Source organism: Podarcis cretensis (assembly GCF_951804945.1).
Source record: "Podarcis cretensis genome assembly, chromosome: 1".
Classification (NCBI taxonomy): domain Eukaryota; kingdom Metazoa; phylum Chordata; class Lepidosauria; order Squamata; family Lacertidae; genus Podarcis; species Podarcis cretensis.
This window is the reverse complement of record NC_137170.1, coordinates 95,994,569-96,019,932: the sequence shown is the minus strand read 5'-3', so window position 1 is coordinate 96,019,932 and position 25,364 is coordinate 95,994,569. Positions and strand designations below refer to the sequence as shown.

The 25,364-nt window shown below is 44.1% G+C and overlaps 2 protein-coding genes across 3 annotated transcripts in view; both read left to right on the top strand.

Moving 5' to 3' along the window:
• The window catches only part of CFAP221 (cilia and flagella associated protein 221), a 37,464-nt gene extending 27,627 nt beyond the window's left edge, over positions 1 to 9,837 (top strand). For both annotated transcript variants that reach the window (XM_079993365.1, XM_079993364.1), the window contains exons 15-25: positions 345 to 441; positions 1,789 to 1,916; positions 2,775 to 2,855; positions 3,541 to 3,648; positions 3,793 to 3,930; positions 4,322 to 4,480; positions 4,582 to 4,682; positions 5,923 to 6,015; positions 6,515 to 6,622; positions 8,527 to 8,592; positions 9,619 to 9,837. In XM_079993365.1, the coding sequence (XP_079849491.1) occupies positions 345 to 441; positions 1,789 to 1,916; positions 2,775 to 2,855; positions 3,541 to 3,648; positions 3,793 to 3,930; positions 4,322 to 4,480; positions 4,582 to 4,682; positions 5,923 to 6,015; positions 6,515 to 6,622; positions 8,527 to 8,592; positions 9,619 to 9,742 (1,203 nt within the window). In that variant the 3' untranslated portion in view covers positions 9,743 to 9,837. The remainder of the gene's footprint in view (positions 1 to 344; positions 442 to 1,788; positions 1,917 to 2,774; positions 2,856 to 3,540; positions 3,649 to 3,792; positions 3,931 to 4,321; positions 4,481 to 4,581; positions 4,683 to 5,922; positions 6,016 to 6,514; positions 6,623 to 8,526; positions 8,593 to 9,618) is intronic.
• An 8,321-nt stretch (positions 9,838 to 18,158) lies between these two features.
• ESYT3 (extended synaptotagmin 3) overlaps positions 18,159 to 25,364 on the top strand; it is a 40,691-nt gene continuing 33,485 nt past the window's right edge. The window contains exon 1 of the mRNA XM_079993387.1: positions 18,159 to 18,658. Coding sequence (XP_079849513.1) covers positions 18,344 to 18,658 — 315 coding nt within the window. The 5' untranslated portion in view covers positions 18,159 to 18,343. The remainder of the gene's footprint in view (positions 18,659 to 25,364) is intronic.

The following is a 25,364-nucleotide window of genomic DNA, read 5'->3' as shown; positions in this document are numbered from 1 at the left end:
TTTTCATCTAATTATCAAACCATTTTTTGCATATTCCTTTTTAGCCTTATTGTTAATTACACTGTTTCTGCAAATAGTCCTTAAATTTCTTCCCATAAAGTTTCAAAATTTAAAGCATATTTATACCTAACTTCTTCGTTTTTAAAGGGCCACATGCACTTGTTGTGCATATATTTTCCAAGTTTGTTGCACAACTGTGAGGTCTAGAAAACCCTGGGGCTTAAAAACAAAATAAAACAATTTGGCAGTTTCCAGACTTATGTACACAGAGATTCCAGAAAAGTTTTGGAAGACACATGCCACATAGAAAATGGATTGAACAATATCCTAAATGATTCTCCTAGATCTTGGTTCACGGCCGGCTCAATCGTGTGCTAAGTGTGTGGCGTGGAGTATTTAAAAATATGAAAACCCAAGACTGGGAAGAAGCATTCCCATCAGGTAAGCCCTCCGATTTGGAAACCTGTTTTTTTAATATTTGTTTTCGTGTCACGTTGTGAAAAATGATTAGAAAGGATGCCATGACACACTGCTGTGATGTGCACCCTCGTGTGCTGTAAATGAATGAGTAAAGGAACAGCTAGAAAAATCCTTCCGTACCAAGATGGGTTTTGTAGCACAGCCCTGCAATGCTTCCACTATGCTTTTTCCTCTTGTCCTCTGTGGGTGGGCCACACATCACAAGTACTGTAAAAACAAGAAACAGGAATGTCATACCATTTGCTTTGTGCCATAAATGGCAACGGCTACTGTCAGATTCAGGTGGTGGTTGCTCGTGAGTAACCAGGCAGGACTCCGACCTGTCTTTTACAGGTTTTATTTGGGGCAAACTATTTACAGTGCGGGACGCAGGTGGTGCTGTGGGTTAAAGCCTCAGCGCCTAGGGCTTGCCGATCGAAAGGTCGGCGGTTCGAATCCCTGCGGCAGGGTGCGCTCCCACTGCTCGGTCCCAGCGCCTGCCAACCTAGCAGTTCGAAAGCACCTCCGGGTGCAAGTAGATAAATAGGGACCGCTTACCAGCGGGAAGGTAAACGGCGTTTCCGTGTGCGGCTCTGGCTCGCCAGAGCAGCGATGTCACGCTGGCCACGTGACCCGGAAGTGTCTCCGGAGAGCGCTGGCCCCTGGCCTCTTAAGTGAGATGGGCGCACAACCCCAGAGTCTGTCAAGACTGGCCCGTACGGGCAGGGGTACCTTTACCTTTTACCTTTTATTTACAGTGCAGAACCACAAAGTTCATGTCCGTCTTAGTCACTTGCAGAATCCGGGAGTGGCCCCTTCCGGCTTCTCCCCCAACATAAGAACTTAGACACCCCAAATCTCTGCCCCCCTCCTTGCGTTTCACCCCTCAGCGCAAGCTGGGCGATGGAAACGGCGTGTCTGCCTCCTGGCCAGCCGGGCTACGTGAGGCGCTTGAGCTCTCAGCAGGATCTTCGAGCCCTCTCCTCGCTTGTCTGGCCCCTTCCCTCTCTGCTCCACTGGAGGTGTGGCTTTCCCCACCGCTGGAAGAGGATCTGCTCCTCAGAAGCCTTGGAGGCTCTCTGAATTCCCCTGCCTCCCTCCCCTGTTCTGATGGCAGTCCCGTGACAGCTGCCATTTAGGCAGAACAGCAGAAGAAAGCATGAGGAATACTTTGGGAAGTGGGGACACCTTCTGCCATCCTCTTCCAGGTCCCAGGGGTCAAAATGAGCAACGAAGGGACAAAAGTATCCCACCATTTCTGTTGATCAGAATGCATACCCACTCTTCACTCAATCTTAACATTTGTACATTTCTGTCCTGGTTCAACAGAAAGCAGTTCCGAAACAACCAGCACACTAGCGATAAGTGATGATGGAAGAGTGCCTTGTGTCCTCACGGAAGATCGCCTGCTGCCTTCTGAATTCCCCACTTACAGTTCGTCTCGGGCTGATGAGCTGGTAGGTGCCTCTGTGACGTTAGCAATGGTTGATGGGTTAAAAGAGAGTGTCAAACTCCTTTCATTCGGTTGGACAGCCGCTTCCTGTGGCTACAAAACTGGCGTTCTCAAGCCCATCGATCCCAATTAAAAAGCACCCTGTGGTTACCTGGATGCCAGTTATGATATTTCCTCCTCAGTCCAACCGTTAGAAAAGATTGTTGTTACATAAATTGAAAACTAATAACAATATTTATTTATTTATTTTATAAAAAGAGAAGAAAAGACAAATTTTCCCATTTGAAAGATGGATAGTGGAAGGTACAATTCATTACTTGAGATTACTTTTCACGATAATCTGCCTCAGAAAGTCTGGTGGGACCAGAATTTGGAAATTTCAGTTGAAAAAATCTGGGGGAAGCACTGGTCTAAGGTTCCATTTAAACCTTTGGGGGCTGCATTTGAAGTTGGTCCATGGTTCATATTTAACGCCAAGGCATCTGTCTTGTGTTGCCCCAAGGGATGTGTCTGCTGTTCTTGGAAGGGATGCCAAGTTGTAGGCACCTACTGACCTGTGTAGTAGGACTGCCTGAGGTTTATAATTTCATGTTATGGGACTTTGCCTAAATTGCCTTTACTACTGCTCAGCCAATCCGATTGTTTCCACAGATAGCATTATTAATTTTCTTCTTGGCTGAGGATCACAACAATAAGAATCAAGAACGAGTTGCTCACTTCTTAGTGGTGGCTCAGGCCACATGGTGGAATGCTGGAAGACATTAATTTAAGAACTCTGGGTTTCTAGTATAATTAAAAAATGGCAGATAGCACTATTGGAAATTTGATACCATCTTACATACTGTTTTGATTTTTTCCCCAGGCACCTGAAGCTCTCGGTATAGTTCCTGTCAGGTCTGCATATGTTAAGATTAAACAACTTCACCACTTCTATGAATTAAAGGTTAGATGGCTGCTAAGTCGGGTCCTGTTTTTTACTTTATGCTAGATGTTGGGCGGGACGCGGGTGGCGCTGTGGGTTAAACCACAGAGCCTAGGACTTGCTGATCAGAAGGTCGGCGGTTCGAATCCCCGCAACTGGGTGAGCTCCTGTTGCTTGGTCCCTGCTCCTGCCAACCTAGCAGTTCGAAAGCATGTCAAAGTGCAAGTAGATAAATAGGTACCACTCCAGCGGGAAGGTAAACGGCGTTTCCGTGCACTGCTCTGGTTCGCCAGAAGTGGCTTAGTCATGCTGGCCACATGACCCGGAAGCTGTACGCCGGCTCCCTTGGCCAGTAAAGCGAGATGAGCGCTGCAACCCCAGAGTCGGTTACGACTGGACCTAATGGTCAGGGGTCCCTTTACCTTTACTAGATGTTGGGCAAGGCATGATCAAGAGGGAACAGGGAACAGGTGGCAGATTTCTAAGTTCTCCAATTTTTATTTTTTAAAATTGTAGAACTAGGTCAATAGAGAGGGATGTTGATCCTGAAATGCCTGCCATGTGAAGTGTTTCCTCTACACAGTGTCATGGGAAGGCATGTGAATTACGATGAATATGATATTCCCTTGTTAATTCATTTTAGGTAGTTTTCATTGGTTCATTAGGGTTTTCTACCGTATTTCAATTCCTTTCCCTTTGTCCAAAGGTCCCTCAGCATTTCACCCTCATGGCATATCAGCCATTCTGTGTGCACCATGCGGCAACCAGTTACAAAGTTCCAAAATATTCCCAAATTCTGAGGACCGGTGCAGAGGTAACAAAACTTCTCCAGTATTGCTTCCCCCCCCCCTTTTCTTGTGTTATTCTTAGCATTTGTTGGTTTAATAAATACTTTTTTAAAAACCTAACTAACAGAAAGACACCTTTCCAGAACATTTACTTTCTGCCTTTTTATCAGGAAGAGTTGATCCCAGTAATACCGGCTTCAGAGGAAAAACTCCAGGCACAAGAAGACGAACTGGACACCACCCTGCTAAACCTCGGAGCTCCCGAAGCTTTGCTTCATCCTCCAACCGATCATCCACTTCAAATTTTCGTAAGTGAAAAAGGGCAGGCCTCAGGGCCACATCCTGAATGGCTTGACTACAGTGGTACCTCAGGTTACAGACACTTCAGGTTACAGACGCTTCAGGTTACAGATTCCACTAACCCAGAAATAGTACCTGGGGTTAAGAAATTTGCTTCAGGATGAGAACAGAAATCGTGCTCCGGGGGCAGCAGGAGGCTCCATTAGCTAAAGTGGTACCTCAGGTTAAGAACAGTTTCAGGTTAAGAACGGACCTCCAGAACGAATTACGTTATTAACCCGAGGTACCACTGTATTCATTTTCCTGACTCCTTATTGGTAGGCTGTCTTCAAAAGAAGCAAGAATTGGGGGTGTGGTCTGTGGCTCTTGCTTCAGTGTCACCCTTCGTTTCCTTTTCAGAATCCTAGCCCAGGACTGTATGAGTTCAAGCAGCCATTTCCCTACGCAGAAAGCAGCATTGAATATCATATTTGCCCCATTCCGAAATACGAACTTACCAAGCAGTTCCCAGCAAAATCCTGCATACCATTGACACAGAAGAAGTTCCTTCATCACAGGGTAAGGGCTGTTGAAGTCACTGGGGATTCAAGACATGGGAGCTTGTCTTCTTTTACTGGCTAAGATTGCTAGCAGAATTTTCTGATGTGTGGTCTTTTCAGGAAGTGATTCACGGCCTAACTGGCTGGAGAAAATTCCCATCAGTTATCCATTCAACATTACCTAATGTACCTGCTCTGAACAACATAGCAATGCCATTCTGGTAAGTAAGAACGAGTGCTTTTGTTGAAGCACCTAATTAGGTTAATTGCACCTCAGTTGTGTATACCCGAAACAACCCAGGGAATGTCGCAAGACTGAAAGTGTGGGCTTCCTGACAGGCCACTGATAGGCTAGTTCGTCTACAGTTTACAGTGGTGCCTCAGGTTACAGACGCTTCAGGTTACAGACTCCACTAACCCAGAAATATTACCTCAGGTTAAGAACTTTGCTTCAGGATGAGAACATGCGGCAGCAGCAGGAGGCCCCATTAGCTAAAGTGGTACCTCAGGTTAAGAACAGTTTCAGGTTAAGAACGGACCTCCAGAACGAATTAAGTTCTTAGCCCGAGGTACCACTGTACTATTAACTTATTTCAAAGCATTCGTATCCCATTCTTCAGATGAAAAACGGTGCTAAGAACAACAGCCAGATGGTCCTGGACCATTGCTCTGTACTTTGGTCAGATCAGATGAGCCAACGATGAGTGCTCATCTGGCAGCTAGCCATTTATTTATTTATTTATTTGTCCTAGGCTTATTAATATCAAAGTGAAATACTTGATTTGTGCATACGGCATTGCATGTGGTCAGTAGAGGTCAGGCTAAGCCTAAGTTATGCCTCAGTGAAGAGTTGAGGGAAGGGGAAGTTGGCTGCTAGATTTGTTCAAAGGAAGAACTTAGCTCAGCAGATTGTGTCCACTGTTTTGTCGACTGCTTAGGTGGCCCCAAACCACTTGGGTTTGAAGGAACAAAGGATCTCTTTCTAAGCAACACTCTTGCATTGCAAATGGCTCATTTTGATCTGCTTTTTCTGTCTACGCATCGGGCACATTCCCCACATTTCTGGTTATTTCAGTCATGGATTCCTGCTGTTGCACCACTTTCCACCCACACCATTGGCAGAGTGTTTTTGTCCATCCCCTCAAAGTTTTCTGTGACCCGTAAGGTTAGACCCTGTTTTATGTGTTTAAATGTTGTGATGGAGGTAGGGAGAGTCATAGCATTGTGTTTGCTCTTGTTTCTCTTACAACATTTTCAAGAATAACAATAATTACTAATAAAAACAACTTAAAAGACCCAACAGTGAATGTAGACAACACACACACACACTACATATTCCTTATTTTTTGTTTGAAAGGCATTGATATAGTTATCTATGAAAAGATAACATTATGGAGAGGGTGTAGATTGTGTTTCTCCCATTCTCTCCTACCTGCATCACTGTGGTTCTGTCTTCTGCAGCATTGATCCCTACAATGAAGACATGATTCCAAAAGCTGTACCTCCAATACTGAATGACTTGCCAGAGCACGATAAGGAAAGTGTAATTGATGAGTAAGTTTCCTCTGCGCTGTTCTTTTGAAACAATTTTGTTGTGTTTCAAGCACTGGGACTTGGTCGCAAATGTTTGCGTGTATGATTAAAGGCGTACAAGGTTGCTCTTGTATGTGTGATGCTTGTGTTCCTAAAGGCTGAAAATGACAAGTTAGGCTACAATCCTAAGCCCACTTAAACCTGGGAGCAGCAGGATCGGTGGAGTGGTGATGGCAGGTCAGTGTTGCGCACCTTGCTTCCCAAGGGTGAGCGTCTCTGCCATTTAGAGGGTGCGGATGGCGGCAGAGTCAATCCAATGCTGCTGTGCCCACACACCCCACTCAGCTCCCCAAGCCTCACCGCTCTCCCTCTCGGTAAGCAAAAGCGACATCATTGGGAAGCCAAAGGTTGCAACGCCATCCTGCCTTCATGGCCTCACTGAATTAAATAGAATCTGCTTTTGTGAAGACATGCCCTCAAACAACTTTAACAATAAAATAGCTGTCAACTTCATCTTCAGAGTGGCTGACGTGGAGTCTCCAATAATGCTTATACCAGAGATGGTAAAAGCTGAATTTCCACAGATTGACCTCTCGTCTGATGAGAACAGATCACAAAAGAATGGAAGGTAAGCCTGTTCCCATTAGAGGGGTGGGGAGGGAACCACCTGGCCTAAGATGATATTGGACCATGACTCCCACTATTGCTGACCATGGGTCATACTAGGTGGGGCTGATGGGAACTGGGAGTCCCACACAACCCTACAACAAAATGTCACACAGCAGTTAAGAATGTATGGCAGCCCATGTCGGTAGTGTAGATTTTGGCGAAATTCATCAAAAATAGTTCAAAAAGGCACATTATTCTTTTAGATTTTGCAAAAAAAAAGGTTCAACAACCAGCAGCTTGCCCCCCCCCCTCAATCTGTGTCTGGATTTTTTGAAATATGGCAACCTTGTCTAAGTGAAATTCGGCTATTGTTCCCCCCTATAAGTAGATGAATATCATTGGTGGTCATCTTTAGCCACTCCTGAATTAATAATACAGCACAGTTCCTAATGCACAATTATTTTGATTTGTTTTATGTTTTTGCCATTCCTTGTAAAGAAATAACAGATGAGATCGAAACTGAGATTTAATTGTACTGACAGTTGGCGGGGAAGGCAAGCATTCAGGTTGTGCAGCACTGTTCTGCTTAAAAAATAATCCTTTGTACTTTGGAAGCCTGTTACTGTGCCTGAGTTCGGTTCAAGCTTGCTTGGATTTCTGTAGTGAAGCAATAAACATCATAATATTGACCAAACCTATTTATAGAATGTAGACCCTAATTAAGCTGACATGTTCTTAAGTCCAAGCATATAGAGAAGCAAAGATGATGGTGAGAATGGCCCTTGGACTGTGTATCCATCTAATTAGCTTTATTAATCTGAGTTAGTGTATGAAGATGTAGTCTGCAATCCTATTTAAGGATAAGGGCTAGAGTAGGCATAGGTAAAGGGGACCCCTGACCATTAGGTCCAGTCATGGCCGACTTTGGGGTTGCGGCGCTCATCTCGCTTTACTGGCCGAGGGAGCTGGTGTACAGCTTCCGGGTCATGTGGCCAGCATGACTAAGCCACTTCTGGCAGCGTACGGAAATGCCGTTTACCTTCCCGCTGGAGTGGTGCCTATTTATCTACTTGCACTTTGACGTGTTTTCGAACTGCTAGGTTGGCAGGAGCAGGGACCGAGCAACAGGAGCTCACCCAGTTGCGGGGATTCGAACCGCTGACCTTCTGATCGGCAAGTCCTAGGCTCTGTGGTTTAACCCACAGTACCGCCCGCGTCCCAGAGTAGGCATAAAGTGTGTTAAATGCATGAAAGCATTTAATGTCCTTTTAAAAAAAGAAACCCTGGAAGATCAGCATTGGGACCATACATTTAACTTGTATGTTTAAATAAAACCAGCTGGGGGAGGATCAGAACCATAGCATGAGACAAAAATCACTCCCACCCTATGCTGTCATTTATACTGGAATAAGTTATCATAGCCATCAGTAGCAGTAACACTTTCCCTCCCAGGGAAAATGGCAGCTTAGAAGCAGGAGGATTTTCACTGGGAACACAGGATGGGGGAAGGTTAACCCCTTCCCTGCTTGCATGCCATGGTCCTGACCCTCTGACACACATACACACCCCACTGCTACTAAACGGCGTTTCCATGCGCTCTGGCACTCGTCACAGTGTCCCATTGCACCAGAAGCGGTTTAGTCAGTGCTGGCTACATGTCCCAGAAAGTTGTCTGTGGACAAATGCCGGCTTCCTCGGCCTGAAAAGCAAGTTGAGTGCTGCACCCCATAGTCAAGTTTGACTGGACTTAACCATCCAGGGGTCCTTTACCTTACAACTACTACTAAGAAAAAACAGGCATGCTAAATGCATTCATACATGAAACATACCATTTGCTCTTACTCCTATTGTACGCAACTGAGGTTTCGCTTCTGAAGGCTGTTATGATCCTTGCAGTAGTTAAGAATTACTTTCTCTTCCTAGTGAAATAAATATAGAGCTTAAAGCTGCCTCATGCACATCTGTGAGTACTTCTGCACCTGTATCCAGGTAAGTGAACAATGTGAATTTGAATAGACATTGTATTGCTTTGCTGGTATAGTTAAGTAGAAACTGTAATGATCCCAAGACTACTAAATGGCCATTATTCTGTGGACTCCGTATAGCAGGCATAGGCAAGCTCGGCCCTCCAGACGTTTTGGGACTACAACTTCCATCATCCCTGACCACTTGCCCTGTTAGCTGGGGATGATGGGAGTTGTAGTCCCAAAACATCTGGAGGGCCAGAGTTTGCCTATGCCTGCCGTATAGGAACCAAGCCCCACTGCTGCCTGCTTTAAAGGAGATTAGATTGAAGATTTATGGGCAAGATGGAGCATAGTGGAATTCATATATATGTATGTTTTATTGGGAGAAATAAATTAGGAAAGTATATAACATTACACAGCTCTTCTTGCAGTCTTGGTATGATATAATTTTGTCTACAGTATTTGTTTTATGCAATCTGGCTCTTGTTTTAAGCCACAATATGAAATATTATTATATCATAAGAATAAACAACAGGATTTACAATTTCATGAATTATACGTAAGATTACAGTCAGTATACATGTCCACATGTACTGGATATGTATATATTATCTATAAGAGAAGTTATAAATACAATACATTGTTTCTAACAATATAAGCAAATATATAATGTGTGAACTGCCCTGAGACCTCTGGGTATAGGGCGGTGTATATAAATTCAATAAATGAAAAATGAAGTGGTGTTGGTAGAATATATTCCATCGGTTTCAGTAGCCCTTGGATTTTCTGTATGTATACCAAAATTTGGATATGTTTGGCTTGTGTGATGCACTTTTGGACGCACTCAGAATATGGGCCATTATATATGATAGACTTCTGAGTATGGTAGGCCAAACATTTAACTTCTAAACAGGTTCCTCTCTTCCCAACCGTTTAAATGTGCTCTGCCAAATGTTGGCTACTTCTGGTTTGTGCTAGCTCTGGCTGCTCCAGGAAGTCTAGTTTGCTTTGTTTCTTGTCCTGAACTTTTTCCTGTATCCTTTTTCAGAGATATAAGAGACATTGTGGACTGGTATATTCAAACTCAGAACAACATTTTTGGACAAAGGATAGGTGAATCTATGGAGAAACTGAAAGAAAAGGCCATTCAGAAGCACCTAGTTCTCAACTAAATACTATGCTGAGATAGTTTCATGCATCAGCCAAACTTTCTACATTTTTTATGTAGCATAGCTTCTTGTGAAAATAAAAGCTCTACACACTGTTATATTTTCATGTGAGGACCCTGAACATTGCAAATTATATGCCACGTGAATTGGAAGTATAATATGTTTTATTTCCCCTCCGTACCTATACATCGGTTGCTTCAGAAAATGAGCCGTATTGTGTATTAGTTGGCTTGCAAGAGCAGCTTCACACACTAACAGAGAGAAAGGTTGAGAGGAAAACACCAGGTGAACAGTTAATATCAGTGGTGGGATGCCCTCCCATCTTTATTATTTTATACAAAGCTGTTTCTGAGAAACCCTGTGTCTAGATTCTTTGACAACCATGTTGCTATGTATATATATATTGCCATATACATGTTTGGTCCATAGCTTACCCACCTGTGCATAGACAGAGAGAAAGAGCACAGTGTTGTGTATCTTGTGTGACAGCATTAATTGCTTTTTGATAAAAGGTAGAAAAAAATGATATGCTCTATATTTGAGTTCATTGCCTTCTGTTTAATTGTGGAATTACAACAATTATGAACTGTACCTCAGACTCTAGCCTGGACTCTTTGACTTTCTGGATTCAAAGGGTCACTGTTTCCCCTCAAGATCTTGCAGGCAGGTAGATTAGGCATAATGAGACAGCAAAGTGAAGGGGATTGAAAGTGAATTATCACATCGGCCCTGTCATGGGCCTGTCAAGGAGCCGACTGGTTGCATGCTCAGGAGCTGTCTCAGTGACAGACAGTGTTAAATGTGAAGTTTGATTGGAAACGGGAACTTAGCCTGAGGAAATGTCATGTAAACTAATGTCTGTAAATAAGTTTTCTAGTATTAAATACAACAAAACAAATTTGCTTCATTTCCCCCTAGTTTTTTATTGGATTAATTTGCCAAGCCGTTGTTTTTCTCTGCATTGTTCTCTGGTCCGGTCTGGTTTCACGTAGACGTTTTTATCACCTAGTGTAAAATACATAAAATTCCAAGTCATCCTTTATCACTGACACCCCCAGTTACATAAGAAGTGGTGATTTATGGGCTTTATTAATTGGAAAATTGGAAAAATGCTTAAGATTTTCATAAGCTGATGTCTGTGGGGAAACGCCATGTTCCTTAACATCAGTATCCTTGTTCAGTGCAATATATATTGCCAGCCTCTTAAATTAATTAGGCTTTATGGGATTGTGGGGAGTAACTGACGCGCCTTCTGAAAATAGATCTAAAATCTGAGAGAGAGCAACATTCAACTATAATAACAAAACAAAACAAAAGTTAATATACAGAGTACATCCACTAAAGCTGGAAAATGTTCCTGGTTTAGCCCCAGCAGCTCTTGAGATGATGCCAGGCAGACTAGACAAAGAGTTGCAGAGAATAATTATGGGTGGGCCAGTGGAACTTAAGGAAGCTCTCTAACATCACCAGACTTTGGAGGGCTGTGCTGTTAGTGGGCTTTCCAGACACACCTCCCAACCAGGGTAGAGCCTGGCCTTGCTTCTGAAAAGCATCTTGAGCCCCAGGTGAGTGGCTTTTCCAAGCCCCTGGGGTACTTGGCCAGTGCCCAGCCCTGCCACCCGTTGGTTCCAGACCTGTCGTTTTTTATGAAGTCAAACCATTGGTCCATCTAACTCAGTATTGTTTATACTGACGGGCAATTAGCTCTCCAGGATTTCAAACAGATCTTTCCCAGCCCTACTTGGAAACACAGGATTGAAACTGGGACCTTTTAATGCAAAATTTGTGCTCCACCACCGGACGGATATAGTAAAAGTCACAATCGTCACCCTCAGCCATTGCCAGCACTTTTAAAGCAATAGCTTTTTTCCTTGTTTTTTAAAAAGTCTCAGGCTTTCTTCACTGCTGGGCAATCTTCCCAGTTTACCTGTGTGGATAGAGGATATTTGGTGTCCCCTGCTGCGAAAGTGTTATTGTTTATATAGCGCGATTCATTGTTAAAGTGTGTTTGAAGTTTCTGAAGCCAGCGCTACAAATTCAATCAGGTTTTGCTAGATAACCCACCTAACATAGCTGTACAAATAACAACATTTGCTATTGATTATTGGCCACATGTGCCACTTGATTAAATTTCCCTGTCAGCTGAATGAGAGTGCAAAGGTTTCATTTCCATTATTTCATGCTGGAGTTGCATTTTTAATTTCCTGCACAGTTTTATGCTGTGGGGTGCTGCCTCATTGCAATAGGTGGTCATGACCTCAGTCTTCCACGGAAACAGGGGATACAGATACAGTCACCAGGGTGACCATAAACAGCTGGATATTCAGAGCTGGCGACAATTGGGGGGAACTGCTACATTACACACTAAGAGGTTTCTTTAAAAAAAAATATTAAAAGAAACAAAAAGTACATCAATTTTACAACCATCATTATCATTACATATTTTCAGCTTCACGTGTGTTGGCATCCTTCCTTCTCAAGAGACAATGGAGTGTGCCTCCAGGGGTAAAGTCAAGCCATTGTTTTAGCAGCCCCTGGGGTGCAAGCCTGGGCAGTGTGTATGGAAGTCCTGGGCTGCCCAGCTGGTAAGACCCTTCTCTTGGTCTTGCTGATGTGGCCCAAAGGAAAGCAGAGCAACACGTTTGGCACCAGCTTGGCTGCAGGAGTTTCCAGAACCATCTTAGAGACTCCACTCTAGATTTGTGTAGGGTTTACTCCTTAGCCTTTTCGTCTCCTGAAGATATCCCGCAAGGCAGTGGAGATTTAGGATCAGAGTTTTCCTTCTACATGGCTGCCTAGATTGACAAGCCCCATTTGCCCCCTCACTTCCCTCTACAACATGTGCCTTGATCTTTGGACTCACCATTGGCCTCGTCCGCTCAATCTGCCTGTCTTCACATGCAGAGCCTGTCTTCACATGCAGGAGAAGTCCCTAACTCACTGAGGGTTTGAGATCCATTGGCTACCCTCACCTGGTAAAGCTGGCTAGTCAAAGCCGTTTCCCGGGGTGTGGCCACTGTCGCATGCTGATAACTTCTAGGAGCCACAGGTGAGAGCTGGGTGGGGGACCAAAGGTGGACAAACTACCCCAGAAGGTGCATGACGTGTCCCCCACCTGAGGTGCTACCCCTCCCCTAACACCCCATACACCTGTGTAGACATTTCTTAGCCCCCAAATTATTGACCATTTTCTGTTGAAACATCTAAGTATCAGTCACTCCTAGTCCTGACCTCGTACCAGACACTGAGTCCTCAAATTATGAACCAGGCACCCCAAAGGTTGAGGAGAAGCAGACGAGGGTCCCTGAATTCAGTGCAGTCCCTTGAAGGGACCCCTGCACTGATAGCATATCAGGAACTCCTGGAACAGTCAAGAGCAGAAAGAGGGACTGTTTGCACACCCAGTCTTTGAGACCTATTGAAATTAATGGTCATGGTGACTAACTTGAGACCATTCATTTCAATGGGTCTACTGAGTAAAAGTGTTTTATTATTATTATTAGTTTTTATTAATGATACTCTGAGGAAAAGTTAAAGTCAACCCAGTTTCAAAAGCAAATGTACATAATAAAATCACATATCTAGGTAGGCTTATGTGAGCAAAATGGTTTTTAGCATGCAGAAAAACAATGCAGTGAAAGGCCGAGTTCCAGGAAACAGATGCTGCCACACTAAAGCTTTTTTCAGAAAGCTATGAGGAGGGTCGTGAATGGCTAAAATTGAGGGAGGGGAGTCACGGGTGGGGTGCCAGGTTTGGGGATTTCAGTAAAGTTCCCCCTCCTTTTCTCCTATAATCTAAGCACTGACTTGATTCAGAAAACAGCTACACATTATGAGCTAGAGGATTTCATATGGTCAACCAGAGCAGTAAGTGTTTCAGCATCATTACTATACGCCATCATAAGATCACTGGACCTCTTCTCTCCTTTTCATTCTTGCAAGGAGCTAGAAATAGCACTCCAAGGTAATTGCAAACCACATGTTAGCAACTCCAGCTCAGACAAGTTCTCCTGATGTAAGCCAGTCAAAAGACAAAGGAGGCAAAATTAAAGGACCTTTGGCTGGCATTTAGACTGGGAACATTAGTGAAGAACAGCCACACCTGCTGTAAGTTAACTGCGTACACAGTTTTAATGGACGGTTGCTGTTACAACACCTACAGCGCACTTTTAAAAACTATATAATTATTGTAATGCACTTGAACCCAAATTCCAGAAGGGTAATTAGATTATGTTCACCACCTTGAGAGGACTTTGTCCAGAAAGGCCGCCTGTAAGTCAGGCATGGCTAAACTTGGCCCTCCAGCTGTTTTGGGACTACAACTCCCATCATCCCTAGCTAACAGGACCAGTGGTCAGGGATGATGGGAATTGTAGTCCCAAAACAACTGGAGGGCCAGGTTTGGCCATTCCTGCTGTAAGTATTTAAAGGCTAGCACTCAACTAAAATATTGTGTTAGTGGAACAACTTCTACATATACAAAAAAACCATTCTTCTCCTCCCCCACATGTGTGCTGCCCCCAAACATGGTCCAAAGGTTTGTGTTAACCCCCAGAACAGATTTAGGATGTGTGTAGGGAATGCCCCCCTTGCAGAAGCAGAGGTTGTGGTGCTGGCACACTTACTGCACAATGATTATAGTTGAATCCTGCGCACAAGAAATGACTAGAATGTTGGACTTGATGATGGACCTGTGTGGTCTGATCCAGCAAGGCTCCTCTGAAATAATGACAAATGCTTGTCCAGATTTTGTATGTCTATCTAGGATGGATTTAATCCAATAAAGGGGTTTGCAGATCAAAACGTAAATAATTGAAACTTTTTACCTGCTCCATTAAAAAGTGTGTTCACTGCACACTTGATTGCTGCACAAATGCATCACCCACAATTTCAATCTGTGAACACATTTTAATCATGATTACAAGTTAATCTGCCCCGAGTTGGCTGCATGTAACTACATTCTTATTCTGATTTGGCTCAGAATTTCCTGCTCACCTAGCTTCCCTTGCAACGTTGGATTTATGCACTAGATGGCAGCACAAGTTAATCAAATGCAGTAAAGTAAAGTAAAGTAAAATAGAGGCAGAAGTGGGATTGTGTGAGTTTTTGGCTGATTCTGGGAGCTGATTCTGAGGCTTATCTTGTTCTGCACTGGACCCAGAGCTATGGCTTGTGGGTTTCCCAGGAAATAAAAAGAGGAGGCAAAACGTGCTGGAGTGTTTATGCTGTGAGCCCTGCCATCCTAGGCTATGATTATTTATGTTGTGAGTTTGGAGTGTTTAATCTGTGTGGTGCCTGAGTCACTTCTAATTCCTGGGGCCCTAGATCAAGCAAGGGTTAAGCTCTAATGGAGGATTCCATTGCTGAACTAGCTGGGCAGGTTTCTTTGTGAGAGAATATTATCTATATATCTATCGGCCTATCAACATACTTCATCTGAAGATCACAAGGTAGTTTACAATATAAAAATACAAAAATGCATAGCATAAATAATAACAAACTCAGTTGAATACTACCCCATGTCTGTCAAGTCTCATCCAGCAAACTAGTTGTTGCATTCCCAGCAGGGCAGGAAGCTGGCTACAGTCATTGCAACTCTCATAATCTCTCAGATTGATTGTTGCAATGCACTTTACGTGGGGCTGCCCCTGAAGACAGCATGGAAGCACCAGTTTGTGTGTTGGCATTCCAGAGAAGTTACCCATGCTAGTCTGTAAAAGACATGACCAAGAACCTCCTGGCACTTTGTGACACAGTCTTTCATGCCCTAGACGCCATTTCATAGTTGCTTCAGCTGGTAGCTCCTTACTAATTAATTCGGTAACTGCCTGTGGAATTTAGTAATTGCCAGTAATTGGTCTACCATTCTATAGTGACCTCAACCCTCCAGGGCTGCACCATCCCTCTTTTTCTTTTAAAAGATGGTGTTTCTTATTATTAAAGATACAGTGGTACCTTGGGTTAAGTACTTAATACATTCTAGAGGTCCGTTCTTATCCTGAAACTGTTCTTAACCTGAAGCACCACTTTAGCTAATGGGGCCTCCCGCTGCTGCTGCCACACCGCCGCCACACAATTTCTGTTCTCATCCTGAAGCAAAGTTTTTAACCTGAGGTAATATTTCTGGGTTAGCGGAGTCTGTAACCTGAAGCGTATGTAAGCTGAAGCATATGTAACCCAAGGTACCACTGTAATGAGAAAAGAGAGAAGGCTCAAGATGGGGGTGCGGGGAGGAGAAGGCAAGAGTCGTCGAGAAGGGGAAAGCCTGACGGGTGAAGGGCAAAACAAATTGGGGGGGGGGCACCCAAATGTATCCCATGTTGTAAGATGCTGGCAGGGCTGTGCATTTCATTTTACTAGAATAGGAAAGTGCCTTCTCACTGCCACGCCCCACCGAAACCTCCCTTATAAACCACTTAATAATAGGAATCATGGAATTGTAGAGTTGGAAGAGACCCTGAGAATCAACTAGTCTAACCCCCCGCAATGCAGGAATCCTGTCCACTGCTGTCCCTGGGTGGGTTTGAACCACCAACCTTCTGGTTAACAGACAGGTGCACCGACCCACTGAGCCACCTGAGGGACTTACAATCTCTAAGTAGTTAACATAAAATCTTACAGAGCTCCCTCAATTCCTCCCCCTCTGGATGCTTAAATTAAGCATTTACTTATTATTTTATTATTATTATTAAAGATTTTGTTGATTTACAAAAGTGTGCAGTGTCTCTCTCGTGTTTTTTCCCCATGTAACATTTTTACCAAACATTTTCATTTGTTGAGACATTAGGGGGAAAAGGGGGAAGAAGGGGGAGGGGGAGAGAGAAGGGTGAGAGGGGGGTCGGGTGGCGAAGTTTCTATTTCACTTTAAGCATTTACTTATGAATGATTTGTACCTGAAGCCCACCCTTCACGGAATGGTTCATGCCTTTTTTATATATACATAAAGTACAAATTACTCCACCCCCACCAATGTGTGTGGGGTGTTTTTCTGGTGCATTCATGCTTCTTTGTGCTCTTTTTGGTATTGGTGCAGTTATATGTGATTCTGCTTTCATTAGTGAATACCTGCAGGTGTTCCAGGGTGGACATACAGCTTCATTTCCAGTCAGCACACGCCCCGTACCTTCTTGCTGAACTTCTGTAACTTTCCATACCACAAATAAAGTAGTGGACAGAGGGATGGGGCAGTGGCACTTGGCTCACCTCTCAGCTGTGGAGTCAATGTTGCTTAGCAGCAGGAGATTGGGGGGGGGGCAAGGAGGGACAGGAGAGGTCAGTGCTGTGCAAATGCAGTCGCAGGAGTGCTACGGCGCGTTTGCACAGCGCCAGTCTCCACCCATATTGCCCCTCCTACTCTCCTGCCCCACATGCAGCAACGACTCACCTGCAGAGTCACTGTGCTGTGCACCACTCTGTGTGTGTGTGTGTGTGTGTGTGTGTGTGTCACTTTTGTTAACACTACAGTGCCAGAGTGCCCCTCAGGATGCCAATAATGTACATAATAGTATCACAGAACTAATAAAGGATAGCCGTGTGTCCATCATAAACCCACTATAGTGGTACTTCGGGTTAAGTACTTAATTCGTTATCTGTTCTTAACCTGAAACTGTTCTTAACCTGAAGCACCACTTTAGCTAATGGGGCCTCCTGCTGCTGCCGTGCCGCCGGAGCATGATTTCTGTTCTCATTCTGAAGCAAAGTTCTTAACCCGAGGTAATATTTCTGGGTTAGCAGAGTCTGTAACCTGAAGCGTATGTAACCTGAAGCGTATGTAACCTGAGGTACCACTGTATTAATGCAGTATTATGTCAACTACATGTCACAGAATACCCAGGGCAGGGACACACACCACTAATCTGATCCAGGCTTTATTTTTACAAGTCAAAGCTTAATCCACAACAAAGTTAACTTAGGGAACAGCCTTGGCTCAGTGGCAGAGCACCTGCCTTGCAAGCAGAAGACCCCAGGCTCGATACTCCAGTTGGGTTGAGAGAGACTCCTGGAGAGCTGCTGCCAGTCTGTGTAGACCAGGGGTAGTCAACCTTTTTATACCTACCGCCCACTAATGCATCTTTCTTGATGGCAAAATTTCCTTACCGCCCCACCTGTGCTCTATGGAACGAGGATTCAGCTTGTGCCGTAGAACCCCCTACCGCCCACCTATAACCCTGAAACGCCCACTAGTGGGCGGTAGGGACCAGGTTGACAACCCCTGGTGTAGATGGCCCTTTGCTCGACGGACCAATAGTAGCTTCCTCCGTCGCCATGAAACGAGAGGCACTCTAGAGGGCAGCAGAGAGCAGTGGGTGCCTCTTCCGCTCATGGTCTCTCTCACCCTATCCCCTCCCTGGAGAGAAGCCTAGGGGGCGGGGCCAAGCGCCACAACAACAACACCTGCGTGGCTCGGGCTGTGAGAAGCCTTGGAGCCGCTGAGTGGCGTCCGCGATGGTAGTCGCTTCGGAACTCTCCGCGCGCTAGAGAAGCGGCAGCTCCGTCGAAGCGCCTGGCTGGACGGGCGGGGAAAAGCGACGCCGCCGCCGCCGCCGGTCCTTCGCTTAGGAGCAGCTCCGCTTCTCCTTCTTCTCCTTCTTCTCCTTCCTTGCCATGCCGGCGACGGCTCCGCCGGGCGTTGAGCCGAGCGCCGGAGCGCCGGCGTCGGGGGAGCCGAAGCCTGTGTCGCCCGTCCTCCGGCACCTGGGCTCGTTCGCGGCGCGCGCGCTGCTGTGCCTGGCGCCCGTCTACCTGGCCGGCTACGTGGGGCTCAGCTCGAGCTGGGTGCTCATCGGCTTGCTGCTGTGGATGTGGTGGCGGAGGAACCGGCGCGAGAAGCACTCCCGGCTGCTGGCAGCCTTCGGGCTCGTCGAAGATGAGAAGCAAGCCATCAGCCAGGGCATCGCCTTGCAGCAACTGCCGGCCTGGGTAAGCGCGCGGGCGGGGGAAGGAGCGCCCTGGGGGCGCTGGTGGGGGATCGCTTTGGATCCCCTATGGCAATCTGGAAAAATCGGGCCCGTCTCCTGATTTATCAGCGCTGAGGTTTGTTTGTTTGCGCTGAGGTTTGTCTTTACGCATTTATAGACGGATTCATATTCAGTTTCCAAACCGGTGAGCAGCTTTTCAGAGGGAAACGGAAACAATATTTGAGTCAAAGCAGATTCCCCTTCAGGTTGTGTGTTTTTGAAACGGAGAAGCAGTAATCGCCCTTGTAATTTATCGCTTTTTCTGAATGGTAATTCTCCATTCTGGTGGGGTCATGTTGAAAGATTGGTCTGAAACTTTGGAGGTAAGTGGTAACTAAGCCAAGGGATGCCACCCCAGCTTATTGTCAGTAGGTATACAAATTTTTAAAATCTGTTAATAATTAATGTGACTTTTTAATATCCTTAAGCTACTGTGTTGAAGTGCTGCTCTGGTCCATACTCAGTAGAAATCTAAGATTGGAGTGGGGTGTTCTTGTCACTAGAATCACAACTTTACAGATCCTTTTCCCATGAGGCCTTGAAAGCCAAATGGGTGTCTAGCTTTAAGTATTTGGTTTTGTAATGTATATTTAATTGCTCTTAATAGCCTTTAAATCTTTTTAAATGGTTTTTGATAATCTTTTGTGGTCACACTGCTTGATGTTTAAAAGCATGCTTCTGAAATGTTGTAGGTAACTCATAATGCAATCCTGTAAACTTCTTCTGAGAAGTAAGCCCCACTGAATTCAGTGGGACTTACTTCTGGTTAAGTATTTATAGGATTGCAGCCTCATACACTTCTGTGCCGCCTTTTTCAGGCTCCAGGCAGCTTATGAAACGGTTTAAAACAAAAACTGTTATCAGGAAAGAAAACTTAAAACTCATGGCTGCCACCTGTAGTTGTTTGTGGTTGTTTCCCCTGTGCTTTTTTCTTCTTCTGATTGGCTGTCCTGATAGTAAAAAGGTAATATGTTATTGGTTTCCAGTTTCCAATCTGTTTCAGCCAGCATGACCAATGGTCAGGAATGCATTTGGAAGGTGCAGATTCCCCATCTTCTGATGATTTGTAGAGGTTCTCTAAAGACGTAATTGAGCTTGACAGTGTTAGTTTTATCACAGCAGTGAGAGGGAAAATGTTTATTGACAAGGGGACACACCTGACCTCTGCCTCCCGCCCCCAGCCCCACCCCCTCTTTTATATTAAGGTAAAGGTTTTGTACAGCATCTGAATAGTCCCAGTCCAACAGTTGGATAACAGGCAGTATCTTGAAATGTATGTGCTTGTGAGGCCACTGACACTAATATGCCATTAGATGTAACAGTGATGGCTAAAATAACTGTGGTGGTTCATCTGTTCAGTGAACTTAGATGATGGAGAGTTTGGAGTTCAGATTTATTGTGCTCTCTGGAGCCCTGGGCAAACCACATGTGAGGTTAATGGGTATTTGTGTGATAGCTAAGCTTTACTCAGAGTAAACCCATTGAAACAGATGAACATGATTAAGTTGGGCCTATTAGCTTCAGTGGGCCTATTCTGGTTAAAACTTAGCTGGATGCCATTTTTTGTTTCTGAACCTGCTGCTGTTGTTTTAAATGTAGAGTTGCATCAGCTGGGACTGACAGTGAAGGAAATGAGAGGGGGAACTTAAACCTCTCCTCTCTTGCTGAGGTACTGAGGGAAACCCCCACTCTAAAGCAAGTGTTTGCATTGGGATGAATAGGACTGCACTGTCAAAGTCATATAGTGTTCTCTGCTTGAAATGCAATTGGCTCTACAAGAGCAGTAACATGCAGAGGGAAAAGTTCAATTTGCTACACTTGACCCTGAGGCAATTTGATCATAAGTTTTGATCATCTGTTTGTTTCTGTGCTGCTTCCTCACAAAACTGTGCCTAAAGTCATTCACAGGATGAACAAGAGCAAGTATAACAATTCAAAAAAAAAAAAAAAAAGAGGAGGAGGAGCAACTTGAAATCAAAATGATCTCAGTAAATAAATATTTAAAAACCAGCCCAAAGAGCATTGTATAAAACAGTGTAAATATGCTAACCTAATTAATTCAACAGTTTAAAATTAAGCAAGAGAAAGAATGGCAGCATGCAAAACAGGGGTGGGGGGCTATTTCCAAATACTATTCTACAAAAGCTCAACTTGCATGCATTAAATGTAGCCATACCATTCCCTTGTTGCAGGCTTCTCTTCCAGCTCTCACCCCTGGGCCTTCTCTCAATTTCCCCCCAATCTTTTACCTAGGGAGGTAGATATTGCTACTCCTCCTTCAAGTCCCATCTGCACTCATAGCTTTGATATTGTTCACCTCTCTCCACCAAATATCCCTTTCAATACTGTCTTCAAGGCACTCAGAAACCACCAGAAGCCACATTTGTTTGTTTGTTTTGAGCCACATTCTTGGAGAACCTTGGATCACAAGAAAATCTGTCTTCAGGGCGCCCTTGTGACTCCTAAATATTATATTAGTGTATCCTTCTTTAATCCTTGAGTAGTATTGTAGCACTGGCAGCTTATTTATTTATGCATTGCATCATTTTTGCATCCCGCCCTTCCTCCAAACAGCTTAAGATGTGTTCACATTACCACCTGAGAGAGCAGTGAACTTGTCCCCCTCCCCTGCATTTCACAGCTCCCCCCCAGCTGTTCACATCAGTATGGCTTTGATTAATTTCTGTTTGTGTACACCAGGGGTACACAGCCTGCAGCCCTCCAGATGTTGTTGGACTACGCCTCCCATCATCCCTGATCACTGATGCTGGCTGGGGCTGATGGGAGTTGTAGTCCAGAAACATCTAGATGGCTGCAGGTTGTGCACCTCTGGTGTACACAGATGGCTATTGCTCTGCCTCTTCAGTTGGAGGCAGCAATACTACGGAATACGAGTTGCTGGAATCCACAGGAGGGGAAAGTGCTCAGATCCTGCATATAGTCTTCCCACAGGCACCTGGTTGGCCACTGTGAAAACAGGATGTTGGACTAGAAGAGACATTGCTCTAATCCAGCAGTCTCTTCTTATGTTCTTATACATAGACTGGGGGGCAGCACATTGATGAACAGGGATGCTTTATGCAAAGGTGTTCATATCTTGGCTAGAGATGAATTAGGAATGACTGAAGGACTCTAACCTGTGTAAAACACAGTTTGATTTATCTTATAACAAAGGTTACATATGCATTTTGGAGAGTGAACATGAATGAAAAACCCAGCACTGGTAACTTTGGGATTTCACAGTAAAAGAGAATGTGAACCTGGCCTTCGTCTGTGTTTCAGCCTCTTCCACCCTGGGAATATCACTAATCCTTGACTCCCCCACAAGGATCTACTCCACCTCCCTATTTGCTGCAGCTGTGTCAACGTTGCAGTCAATAACACACACACACACACACACACACTCCGGCAGAAGCAGGCCTTGGTATTGTACTCTGGAATTTCCAATGTATTATCACGATGGATGCCTAAATTATCTGAAATATTTTCCCATCCTTGAATGTTGCTTGTCCAGTTTCTATTGCTTCATAGGTTTCTCTTTTACTTCTGTACAACATAATGTGCAGAAGGTCAAGAGCAGCTTTTCCTCCTTCGCTGGAAAAAAATATTTTACGTAGTACAGTGGTACCTCAGGTTAAGTACTTAATTTGTTCCGGAGGTCTGTACTTAACCTGAAACTGTTCTTAACCTGAAGCACCACTTTAGCTAATGGGGCCTCCTGCTGCTGCTGCCGCGCCGCCGGAACACGATTTCTGTTCTCATCCTGAAGCAAAGTCCTTAACCTGAGGTAATATTTCTGGGTTAGCGGAGTCTGTAACCTGAAGCGTATGTAACCCGAGGTACCACTGTAAAGGTGTTGGCAGTTATAAATAATTGAGAACATTATTAGACTTTCAGAAGGAAATGCTTTAAAGGTAGATGCCTCTGTGTGATCATTTCTGCTTGGAGTGACATAGGATACACTCACCACCACAAGGTCACTGTGATGAAAGTGTTGGTCTGGGTAGCGTAAACAGCAGAAGGTTGCATCAGTCGGGCCTGTTTAGAGCTGGGTTTGCCAATAACAAATGGGCTTTCCCTGTGTGTGAGGTTTTATTATGCATGTTTTTAAGTTTTTACTGCTTTCTTGCAATGGGAGGGGCCCTCATTCTTGACATCAAACTTCAGTCATTGGGATGGAATTCTCAGGAAACTCTTATATTTGATGCTCCCATTACTTTGTATATACAGTAATATACTGTCAAATCCTCAACCTGAATGGAATGCCTATGTGATGCTCTAGCAATTGAGTCAATAGGTGAAACAATCTAGTTCAGAAGTGGACCATCTTCTGCGCCCCACAAGTCAGGGTCAGCCCTGCCACAAGGCAGAGTGAAGCAGATGCTATGGTACAGTGAATGGACAGTTGTTTGTCTGCCATGTTATGTATCCTGCACCAATCAAGCTAGCTTCCTACTCTCGGGTGCAGTGTGGGACATTGTCCCATTGCCAGTGTTAAAGCAGGATTCATCTGCCACTTCTGGTTTGCTTCAGTATATGGATTTGGTGTTGGGGTTTTTTTTATTCTTTCCTATTTTTGACTTGCCCTGCCATGAGCCATGCATTGGGATGACCTGCATATACAAGTGCAAATCAAATATTCAAGTTTTACAAATCCTAACTGCAAACTGGCCTGAATAAAGACCTGGTCAAAGGCATCCAACTAATACAGCAGCTTGGCAGGCTGTAAGCGCTAAGGCTGAGAGTAAAATAATTGGCATTGCATGTGTTTTTTTATTTATTTCTGCCCAATAACTTTCTATTGTTAAATTATTGGGTTTATAATTCCCAGTACTGATTCTACAGGAAGTTTCACCCAGGTCCACCAGTAGATACTGCCTGTGGAGGTATCAACAGCCTACCTAATACAGTAATACAAACTTCTGCATGTTTACTCAGAAGTAGGACCTGCAGTATTCAGGGGTACTTACTCCAAAGTAAGTATTAGACGGCAGCTTAAGTGTCTCACTTTGAGGGGGAAGGGCAACATCTTAGAGGCAGAAATATTATTATTATTATTTTATTAGAGTCATTAGTTGCTTGAAGTTAAAAGGTCTCCAAACAACTTACACTTGGAACACATATACATACACAAATACAACGTACCGGTATACACAATATAAAGCATTAACATTGCATACAACATGCAATACAGATGTTTTCTGTCTCAGACGGTACCATTTGATCTTGCTTCCTGCTATTGTTCCAGCCCAGTTATTTGCATGTTGTGGCATTTGCTCTTGTGTAACAAAGAGGAAGCTGTCAAGGTGAAAAACATTTTGTTTTTACTGGACAGCAATGCTCCACTTTCTATTTACACCTGTAAAACTGAAGGTTGGCTATAACATTCATATCACTGGCAAGGAAGAACTTTAGGTTGTATTCAGTGGTGACTTTGCACAAGGTGTGGTGACTTCATTTTTGCAGATTACTGATTGCCATCCAGGCTCTTCACAAAAGCTGTTTCCAGAGGTTGGAATACTGTACTATTTGCTCTCATAAAACATTTCCACTGACACTGGTATATAGGGCAAACTATTTTATAAGAGTGTTTTTAAACCACCAATTCGTTTTTCAAAAAATAACACCATGGAAGTATACAACCAAATAATTAAAACATCATAAATTTGGATCCACATTCAGAACATTATTCCCTTAGAAAAACTGATATTTTATCACAAATAATCTAGGTAGACATTATTCTCTTGGAACATTGAAGTAAGATGTAGCTCAGTTGTGTATTAAAGCTGTAATAAACTGGTATTTTATAGAGAAGAAGAGCAGTTTTAATTAGTATGAAAACTGCAATTCATAGTGAATCAGAGTGTAATCTCCTACAGAAAGCCTTTACAGTTGAGGTCAATGCCACTTGGTTCCTGTGGTATTGGTCTCCTTTATTACTAAATGCCAGCAGTGTTTGATCTCTAGCACCTGAGAGGCTGCACATTTTATCATATAAGAGTAACACCAATGTGTTAATGCCATTTGCTGTAGAAGATGAGGTGATTTTAAAATTCTGTGTGTGTTGACCTCTAGAAAAAGCATAGTAACTGCTTATGTGTAGAAAAGCATGCTGGAGGGCTTTTATGTTTTAATTTGTAGATGGCAAGAACTAGACTTAGCTTGAAACCTCCACTCTTAAAAGGAAAGATGCAAATTAATTCATAAGAATGAAGCTCCTTTACATCATGTCAGATCTGTCTATCAAGCTCAGGATTGTCTACTCTGAGAGACGGCAGTGTTCCCTAGGCTTAGCTAGAGGTATTGCCCATGACGTGATCATTTCAACTATTCAGCTAAAAAAAATAAAATGCTGGGCTTGAACTTTGGACTTTGGGCATGCAAGGCATGTGCTCTACCTTTCTAATAAAACTGTATTTGAATTAAGGTGAGACTTTTCCCAAGTGCACCTGTGGAAGCAAATTGCTGAGGCTACAATCCGATTTGCTAGGGAAAGGGACGTGAGTGGCACTGTGGATTAAACCACAGAGCCTAGGATTTGCCGATCAGAAGGTTGGCGGTTCGAATCCCCGCAACGGGGTGAGCTCCCGTTGCTCGGTCCCTGTTCCTGCCAACCTAGCAGTTCAGAAGCGCGTCAAAGTGCAAGTATATAAATAGGTACCGCTCCG